This window comes from Ahaetulla prasina, chromosome 3, assembly GCF_028640845.1.
Source record: "Ahaetulla prasina isolate Xishuangbanna chromosome 3, ASM2864084v1, whole genome shotgun sequence".
Classification (NCBI taxonomy): Eukaryota; Metazoa; Chordata; class Lepidosauria; order Squamata; family Colubridae; genus Ahaetulla; species Ahaetulla prasina.
Window position 1 is genome coordinate 84,304,027 of NC_080541.1, and position 10,535 is coordinate 84,314,561.

At 43.4% G+C, this 10,535-nt stretch overlaps 1 protein-coding gene across 1 annotated transcript; it reads left to right on the forward strand.

Annotated features, from left to right (window-relative positions):
- Positions 1-3,871: 3,871 nt before the first annotated feature.
- On the forward strand, positions 3,872-10,207 carry FOXQ1 (forkhead box Q1). Its single transcript, XM_058177262.1, has one exon. It carries the CDS (start codon positions 8,870-8,872, stop codon positions 10,031-10,033), a length of 1,164 nt encoding a protein of 387 aa, XP_058033245.1. The 5' UTR covers positions 3,872-8,869; the 3' UTR covers positions 10,034-10,207.
- Positions 10,208-10,535: the final 328 nt, after the last annotated feature.

Here is a 10,535-nt window from a genome sequence, read left to right on the forward strand (position 1 = left end):
CATGCCTACCCAGCCGGTCATTAGGGCAGAGAACCAGTTGTTAAAAAACACCGGGAACCACAAAATCCTTTTGACAAATCTCTCTCTCCCCTCTCTCCCTCCCTCCCTCTCCCCCCACCCGGCCGCTTCTCCACCCCCGCCGTCACCCTTACCTTCTCAGGCCAGGCGAGGAGTGACTGGGAGGGGAGGGCAAAGGGCGGGGCCAGATAGTGGTGAGATCACCTGACAGGGAGCCACAGCAGAGGGCCCAAAGAGCTGCATGCGGCTCTGGAGTCACAGGTTGCTGACCCCCAGGATAGACAAAACCAGTATATGGTTATTTAAAGAATGTGTATTTTTTTTTTAAAAATAGTCTAGTGTTCTTTCAAAAAAGCACCAAACACATGAGTAGGAAGAATCATATATGGGCAGATGCCTCCACAGACACCAGCTGTTTAGTCTTTCCAGCAATCCAGGACAAAATGATTCTGAAATCCCCAAAGGCTTGTGGGGAAATGGGAAATTTCCATAAGTCCTAAGGTGGCCAATAGGACATGGGCAGATCTCAAATCTTGACTGCGTGATCAATTTTTATAGATTAGAAGGCATTGTAGATCACCCCAAGGGTAAAAGTTCAGAAGAAGGAAAACATTATTTTAAAATCAGAACGGCAACGATTATTTCAAATTGCCTCTGCAATTTGCTTCAATGCAACTTGCAGCATGCTAGTTGCAATTACTAGGAGCAGCAAAATCCTGACTTGCTCCCTGATTTGAAGAATTTTTATTTGTATATCAAGAGAAACGCCACAGGCTGGAGGTGGGTTTCAGCAGGTTTTGACCAGTTCTGGAGAACCGGTAGCGAAAATTTTGAGTAGTTCGGAGAACTGGTAGTAAATATTCTGACTGGCCCCACCCCATCTATTTTCTGCCTCTCAAGTCCCAGCTGATCGGGAGGAAATGGGGATTTTGCAGTAACCTTCCTCTGGAGCGGGATGGGAATGCAGATTTTACAGTATCCTTCCCCTACTACACCCACCAAGCCATGCCATGCCCACCAAGCCACGCCCACAGAACCGGTAGTAAAAAAAATTGAAACCCATCACTACCACAGGCCCTATACTTCAGAAAGATGCTGTCACAGGCAAAGAATAGGATTAAGTAGAATAATAGGTCGGACAAGATTTGAAATGCCCATACTGGTTTAGAAATCTCAAGGGCCACCTTACCATTTGTGTAGAGAAGTGTAATCAGCTTCAGCAGATAATTTTGATTTTCATGAAACAAGTAAATGGCTTCTTACATGATTCATCAGCCGCGGAGGTGCAGTGGTTAGAGTGCAGTATTGCAGGCTACTTCTGCTAATCACTGGCTGCCAGCAGTTTGGCAGATCGAATCTCACCAGGCTCAGGGTTGACTCAGCCTTCCATCCTTCCGAGGTGGGTAAAACGAGGAGCCAGATTATTGGGGGCAATATGCTAACTCTGTAAACCGCTTAGAAAGGGCTGTAAAGCACTGTGAAGCGTTTTATAAGTTTAAGTGCTATTGCTATTTATTCTCGTTGAGTTTTTATTAAAAACAAAAGATAAGAAGAGCTCGCTGAGTGCCAAAATGCTTGATCAGCGCGTCTTATTGGTGCAACCAAGATGTCTTGAGTCAGTCTTGGCAACGTGATTCTTGATTTTGTTTTGACAAAATGAAAAGCAACCTCTCTTTTCTTTGGTGTGGTCCCCAAGACATAAGACATGTTCATTTCATTTAGCTGTGCTTAATCCAAGATTAAGCATTTTACTTAGATATGAAAATAACAAGTTGCAAAAAAAAAAAAAGCATAAACAATGTGAAGTTCCTTAAGCTTGTTTAGGAGACTTTGAAATTGTGCTAATTTGTTTTAAAAAGTAATAACTTTGTATTAAGAACGTTGGTTATAATGATAAAAATCTATCATGCTAATCTTAAAGAAAAGAAGAAGAATAGAAATGCAAGGGAAAAAGAGAAAAGAAGAAAAAGTAAAAACATAAGAAAAAAGAAATATATGAAGAAGTGACTTTCAATCTTTATCATAACAATTCCTAATGGCTCTTTAGCTTTTGCTTCAGTATTCCAATACAGAATACAGGTAGTCCTCAACTTATAATAGTTCATTTAGTGACCATTCAAAGTTACAACAGCACTGAAAAAAGTGACTATCACCATTTTTCAGAACCTTTGCAGCATCTCCATGATCAAGTGATCAAAATTCAGATGCTTGGCAACTAGTTCATATTTATGACCGGTGCTGTGGTCCCAAGGTCATGTGATCACCCTCTGACAAGCCAGATGCACTTAACAAGCAGGTTACTTACTGATCAACTGCTGTGATTGACTTAACAAGGAAGGTGGCAAGAAAGGTCGTAGAGGGGCAAAACTCACTTAACGAATGTCTTACTTAACAACAGAAATGTTGGGCTCAATTGTGGTCGTAAGTCGAGGACTATCTAAAGCCCTGTAATATTTCCTTTCCATGTTTTCTCAAAGCCAGGTTTACTTCCATTTCTTGCACAGTCTCATTCTCCTGGATGATTCAGGTTTCTCTACAATCCATTATACTCACCAAGAATCCTGCTGGAAAAGCTAACTCTATTCAACATCTCCTTTCCCACAGAAGCCCACCAGAGGTTATAGAATTCTTCTGATAGTTTTCTTGGCATCCAGAGGCTAGGTTCCTCTAATTCTCAAAGCACTTTGTAGTCCATCATATTTAGTAGCCATTGATAGTTTAATTCAGAGTAGTTCGTGACAAATTAATTTATCAACAGCTACCAAATAAGTCTGATATTAAATGTTCATCAAGTATATCATTCATATTTTAACAACTTCAAAACAACTGAACTTAACCTGCAATGTTATAGGAAGATTTTACTTGTGTAATTGTTTCCTTAATGTAATATGTGCCTTAATTTCCCAGTTCTTATATAAACACGAGAAGAGGCCATATGCATGTACTTCTAAAAGTAACATCTACTATGGTCAATGGTGCTTGAACAATAGAGAGAGAGAGCAGTTTCTCATTTTCTTTGTCAAGTGTTTTCTATTTAACAGTTTTATGTAAACAGAACTTATTATCATCTCTGGAGGACCTGCCCAGTGGCGAAACAATTCTGGGCCAAAATTAAAAAGTGGTTACAGTAAATAATACAGAAACCAATAAAGGGAGAGCCAGAACAATTTTTTATTGGGGATTCCAACAGAAAATTATACAAACGATACACAATATTTAATACTCCATATATTAACAGCAGCACGTATAGCCTATGCCCAAAATTGGAAGAATGAAAATCCACCAACAGAGGAAGAACTAATTAAAAAAATATTAGAATGTGCAGAGATGGACAAACTTACAAAAGAAATTAAAGAGAAAGAGGACACAGAATATTATAAGGTGTGGAGCAAATGGTGTGAATGGTTAGAAAACAGGAACGGTAGATAAATAAAAGTAGGGTAAGATAGAATAAAATATGTATAAATAATAGGAAAGGATGGTCTTGAAAGCTGATAAACAGTGATATCTATATAAATGTTGTATGTTTTGTCTTTCGTTTTAATGTGTTTTAAAAATAAAAAGCTTTACACACAAAAAACAGTTTTATGTGATAAGGCGGAAATAAATTAAAATAGTTGCAATATTAACTCAAAATGAAACTTCCAAACATATCTAATATTGTGGGTTCATCAGAGATATTTTCTTAATACAACCAGATATACCATATAGAAAAACTAATCTTAGGGAAATTGAAATAAGATCCCTCGCATCCTGGACATAAACTGTTTCAACTCCTACCCTCAAAACGACGCTATAGAGCACTGCACACCAGAACAACTAGACACAAGAACAGTTTTTTCCCGAAGGCCATCACTCTGCTAAACAAATAATTCCCTCAACACTGTCAGACTATTTACTGAATCTGCACTACTATTAATTGTTCCATAGTTCCCATCACCAATCTCTTTCCACTTATGACTGTATGACTATAACTTGTTGCTGGCAATCCTTATGATTTATATTGATATATTGATCATCAATTGTGTTGTAAATGTTGTACCTTGATGAACGTATCTTTTCTTTTATGTACACTGAGAGCATATGCACCAAGACAAATTCCTTGTGTGTCCAATCACACTTGGCCAATAAAATTCTATTCTATTCTATTCTATTCATTTTGAATCATGTTTGGTGATCAGGAAGGAAGGAAATTATTTATTCATTCCCTTCTGTTCAAACTTTGAATGGTTTCTAACAGATTTTTTTTTAAAGCAGTGGTACTGTTAAAAAGAATATGTTTTGAACTTTATACCTATTAAAATAAACACTAATATTACAGATTGTGTCATATACACTTCTACATGAGTTAGAAAGTATCAGTATAATTTATATAATTGTTTGAACAAATAGCTACATACTCTACACCAGTGGTTCCCAACCAGTGTGCCGCGGCACTAAGGGGTGCCGTGAGATCTTTTGAGGGTGCCGGGAACTTTTGAGCTACAGAGATTTTAAATATCTATTTCCTTATAAGGGTGCCGGGAACTTTTGAAAGGCTTTCCAAGGGTGCCTCAAACAAGAAAAGGTTGTGCCTCAAACAAGAAAAGGTTGGGAACCACTGCTCTACACTATATATAACCTCCTGTCTTCTACAATTATCTTGGAGGACACCCACACATTATTTGTCAATCTCAGATAATATCTTATGCAGTATATCTGATGAAGTGGTCCTTAGCTTACCAAAGCTTGTTGAAACAGACTGATATAATTACCCCTGTGAAAAACAATGGATTAACTTCAGGTGAAAACAGCTTTTCTAAAATCATGCTTAATTCACAATACCAATTGAAGAGGATATAGGCAGCTCAGGGTTGAATTGTAGAGTCCTTGATGTTGTCTGAGCTTGGTTGTTCCTTGCAAAACATCTGCAAGCAACATCTGCAAGACATTTCCTTGCAAAACATCTGCAAGCAACAAAGTCAGAGAGCACCAGGCTCTCCATAGTTATCTCATAGTAGATATAAGAAATGTGTTGTGTAAGGCCTCTTCACTGAAGATTAAAGACTCTATCTACTATGCTGCTCCAGTTTTTTCCAATCTAAGGATGAGACAAAATGGTAGGCACAAAATTACCCACCTGGCTTCTATACCTGACAGAGGAATAGAAACCAGATCTAATCCCTTATCCAATACATCATTCATAAAATGTTAAGATTGTTAAAATTGGCAACAAATCCTGTGTGTGTATCAATATTCCCAGATAAAGATAAATGAAATCCATGAGGCATTGACTATAGGGCAATGTGTACATAATTGATTACATTGCATTGATATTATAGTAGGTCACAATTTATGGTTATCCAGAGTAATCGTTGTCATTCATATGCAACACACAAATGCAATCCTACACTGATACTTTACTTTGAGAATTTGGGGAGGAAGCTTCTTTAAAATTCAGTAGCAGATACCCCTGAGAAACCATGCATACAATGAGCAGAGGGGGAAGATTTAAAAGTACATTTATTTGAAAAAAATTACTTTCAAATGTATTTAGCAGAATAGTGTTAAAGAACTTGCACTTCAGCCACAAAACCTGTTTGACTGGTATATAGAGATAAAGGGGGTGGGTGGAAATATAAAGAGTGCATGTATGTATGTATGTGGGTGGGTGGGTGTGTATATACATATGCGCACACAGACACTGTCAGTTCCTTTAACTGAGGTACCATCAACATTTTAAAATTGTAAAACATTAAATCATTGCAGTTAGCAATCTTTGGTTAGGTAAAATACTCCAGGGCACTTTTAAAAATATCATAATATCCTCATTTTAATTAGATACTGCAGACTTAAATATGGCATGATCCTATCAACTTTTTTCAGTATGATTATTTGTGAGAGTCACTGATTAATGAAAGAGGGTAATCGTGGGTTTACATCTTTTCCATGTAAACAATTAGAATTTACAAAGGTTTCACTTTGCTCTGGCACACTCCTTACTTTGAAATATTCCATAAAATTCAGTTTTGAAATACTGGGTACAAGCCACTCAACATTTTAGTCTCATTGTCCCAATATAAATTTGGAAAAGCAACAGAAGTGAAAATGGAACTCAAAAATTTCAGATCATGCTATATGTGCTTACTATTATATAATTTCACCTCTGCAGATTCAGAAATATTAAATATAATATTCCAAAATGACTTTGGAGTTTGGATATATTAAGAAAATAAAGTGTGGTCAAAATGAATCTTAGCACTCATTCTTCTTTTAATCTACCTGATAACATTTTGCAATTTCTTCCCAGGACAAAGTGATGGAGCAGTAATTCTGAGTTCAAGCAGTTTTTATTTACAGCATGGCAATGTAATAAAAAAGAGTCCTCCAGATAACCAAATTTGTGGCTTTCATAATCAGTTTAGTATATATATATATATAATATAAAATAGGCACATTCATACAGCAAAGGCTACTCTTTTCTAGAACACCCCAACTACTGGAAATTCAGTAGCTGAAATTATTCTCCCACTGAAGATTCGGCTGGGAATATTATGCGTTTTACAACTTCATTCTTTGTTTCACTTCTTTTACCCCGGTCTTCATGGTATATCAGAATGGTAAACAAACTCCTGACAACTATAATAATAAAAGGCAGGAAATACATACATTAGCCAAATTTAAAATAAACCAGCTGAAAACGCCTGAGCCAAAACAGAGAAGTTTTATGGAGGTACCAAAATGCAGAGATCGGACAACCATTTATCTGAAACAGTATAGAGTTTGCAATAGTGGTGAATATAAGGTATAGGGGTTTCCTGACTAAGCAAGGGTTGGACTAGAAGACCTCAAGGTCCCTTCCAAATATCTAATTCTGTTAAAATCTCCCTGGGGAAGGTATTGCTGACCATCCCAAAAATTACTCTCCTTTCTGAACAACTTAAAAGAGTCGCCCGGAAGTTTTCAGCCGCAGGCTGGCACCATTCCCCAGGTCTAAGTCATCAGACTCTACAAGTATACATACATCACTATATTGCGAATACAGTGGTTATTGGATTTTATTTTTATTTTATTTTTTAGCTCAAAACAACACCCCGATTTCTTCCCGGTGCTTACTATCCGCGAAACAGGCTAGGCTAGAGGCTCCTTTGCGGGACGCCAGTTTGGGATATATATATTTTTACCTCCCCAAGCTAAGCGTCGTTCACTGTAACAATCAACCAACGGAACAGCTTGCCTTCAGAAGTGGTGGGAGCTTCACCACTGGAAGCTTTCAAAGAAGAGCCTGCACTGCCATCGGTCAGAAACGGTGCAGGGTCTCCTGCTTGGGCGGAGGGGGGGCGGGGGTTGGACTAGATGACCTTACAAGGTCCCTTCTCCAACTCTGTTCATCTGTTCTGTTCTAATCAGCAGCAAGGAAAAGGAAGGCCTGCGGCACCGATCGACCGCAAAATTCTGCGAAGCGCCGAAGTCGATTCCCCCCCCCCGAGGAAGGCGACCCAGGGAGACGGCAGGTCGGGCACCACCACCTGTAAAAGGCACCTCGCCCTTCGCACCTGAGACGAGGCTCCCGCTCCGCAAAAGAGGAAGGAGCGGGAGGGGGGAGGAGCTGACTCGTGGCGGCGGTTTCATTGGACGGAACCTTCAGGGAGGAGGCGGGGCTTGGGCAAAAGAGGCACCAATTGCTTGCCAGGGAGGGCTGGCTGGCTGGCTGGCGGCGAAATCGGTGCCCACCTTGGCCGACCCACCCAGTAGCCTCTCGGGGGAGGGAGGTGTGGTGGAAGCTCCTCCTCCCCCCTCTTGCCCAGCGTTCGGATGGGCTGGCCCGACAAGTCCCGGAGAGAGATAATGACAATATATACCACTAATGACAGCGGCGGCAGCTCGAGTGTTGCGCCTGCCAGCAGACGGTTCCCCTCGAGAGCCGGGAACGCTCCGCATTACGCGATCGGAGGAGAGAAACGGACTGCCGGTGGTATCACGCGGTCGTGGCTGTGGGCTTTTCATCCCAACCGGGAAGGATTTGCGCTTCCGCGGGGAGGAAAAAAAGCAAAACGAAACGAAACAACCCAACAACTCAAGAATCGCTTGGCGAAGGGAAACCACTTGAAGTCGCTTCCAAGTTCTCAGCCACCTGTTGTTGCTCTCCGCTTCAACCGTCTGGAGCAGCCGAACCAGGAAGGGGGGAGAGAGAGAGAGAGAGAAGGACGGCAAAGCATCCCTGCCCTGGGTCAGACGCTTCTATAGGGGGAAATAGAGGGCTTCGCATTTGGAAACTCTGCCCCGATGGTGGAAGAAGAAGCCGGCGCCCAGCAATAAAAGTTCACCCGAACTGCCAGGAAGTCGAGCGAGGCGCGCTGATTTTGCTTTCTAAGAAAGCGACCGTCACCTGGCTAATGGGAAAACAGCACCGCACCTGAGACGCGTTGGGGGAAAAAATTTTACACCCCACCCCTCTCGCCCGAAATATATATACGGACAGCAGCTTTTCTCCAAACTTTGGCCTTGGCTGGAATGAGCTGAGTTTGGGTTGCTTTCGGGAGAGTTTGCAGAGGGAGGCAAAAGAAAGACCACCTGCTCAGCGTTTTGGAACCACCACGCCCTACTTTTCCAAGGATCCCAAAGCGAAGACGATCTGATCCTCTATTCTTCTCCCCACCCTGCCCGCTCACTCCCATTCCGAGACTTTGACCAGGTATAGATATGCACCCTAACTGTTGATCCCGGGGGATCGAAGCCCTAAATCAACAGAACCACCAAGCCGGCTCCCCCTCCCCCACCGAAGGAGGCAGGCGGGCAGGCACAGCCTGAAAGCGGGAGGAGAAGGGGGGGGCCGGCCGGCAAAGGATCACCGAGCCTGGGGGGCGCAACCATGAAGCTGGAGATCTTTGCTCCCCGATACGAGGACAAGCTCAGCGGCCACAGCGGCAGCGACCAGGAAGGCGGCAGCGAAGCTTCCCCGCGGGCAGCCGAGAGTGAGCTGGGCTCCGACGGGGATTGCGCGGCTCTCAGTCCGGCCAGTGGTTGCGGGACTTCTCCCCGGCAGGGCACCGAGCCTTCGCCTTCCCCGGGAGGCGAGTGTAAAGCGGCGTCAGGGCTGTCCGGAAAGCCTTACACGCGCCGTCCGAAGCCTCCCTACTCTTACATCGCTTTGATCGCCATGGCCATCCGGGATTCGGCCGGGGGCCGCTTGACGCTGGCGGAGATCAATGAGTACCTAATGGGCCGCTTCCCTTTCTTTCGCGGCGCCTACACGGGCTGGCGCAACTCGGTGCGCCACAACCTGTCGCTCAACGACTGTTTCGTCAAGGTGCTGCGAGACCCGGCCCGGCCGTGGGGCAAGGACAACTACTGGATGCTCAACCCGAATTCCGAGTACACGTTCGCCGACGGCGTCTTCCGCAGGAGGAGGAAGCGGCTCAGCCGTCCGGGCCTCACGTCAGCCGCCGGGGGCTCCTCTTTGGCTCAGCCGTCCCCCGCGCCCGCTTCTTCCCCGAGGGCCGATCGAAAGACCCCCACGGGGGAATCGGACGTGGGAGCCGTCGGGGGAGCCTCGGCCGCCGCCGCTGAGAAATTCTCCAGCCCCTTCGCCATCGAGAGCATCCTGAGCCGACCATTCCAGCCTTCCAAACAGCAGCCGCGGCCCCCCGCGAGGCCGGTGGGAGAACGGGCGGTGGCGTGGGCCGCTCCCCCGAGCTATTCCCGGCTCCTCGCTCACCCGGCCGTCTCTTACGGCGTCGTCCCTGCTTTCCCACTGGCGGCGGCTTCTACCGTTTACCACTACGGCCTCCCCGATCCTCTGCTGCTAGAGTCCTCCAAGGGGAAGGCTTTGAGCACCCGCGATCCGCACCAGCCCTGCCACGCGAGACCCTCGTCGTCCTTCTCCTCTCCCCAGCTTTCTCCGGCGCAGCTGCAAGCGCTGAGCGTTTCTCAGCTCTACTGCCCCCTCCGGCTGCCCAGCTCATTGCAGCAGGTGGCGGCCAGTCATCACAACACCTACAGGCCTTATCATACATCAGAGACTCTATCGGTGTAACCATCGAACGGTTTAAGAAGCCCCGTGAAAGACTGGGGTAATTTGGGGACAGACGAGAAATGTCTCTCGATGCACTTTTTTTTAAAAAAAAGGGGGGGGAATCCAGACTCATTAGAAAGACTGTGCCTTAAAAACGCCGTTTTTTCTCCTCCAGTCCAAAACCAAAAAGCTGTTCAGAGATATATATATATATATATATATATACATATATATATATATATATATATATATATATATATATATATATATATATATATATATATATATATATATATATATATATATATATATATATATATATATATATATATATATATATATATATATATATATATATATATATATATATATATATATATATATATATATATTTGTTTTCTGAGGTTTTCACGGGTGTTTGTATATAGGTCTTTGGTTGTTGGGTTTCTCCGTGTAAAATTGGAAGTGTCTTGGCGACGTTTGACGAAGTCTCATTCGTCATCTTCAGGCTTCAGCGTGCTTC

What these genes read in the sequence shown, in the direction of transcription:
- FOXQ1 (XM_058177262.1), top strand. Translation starts at nt 8,870, where the DNA reads ATGAAGCTGGAGATCTTTGCTCCCCGATACGAGGACAAGCTCAGCGGC.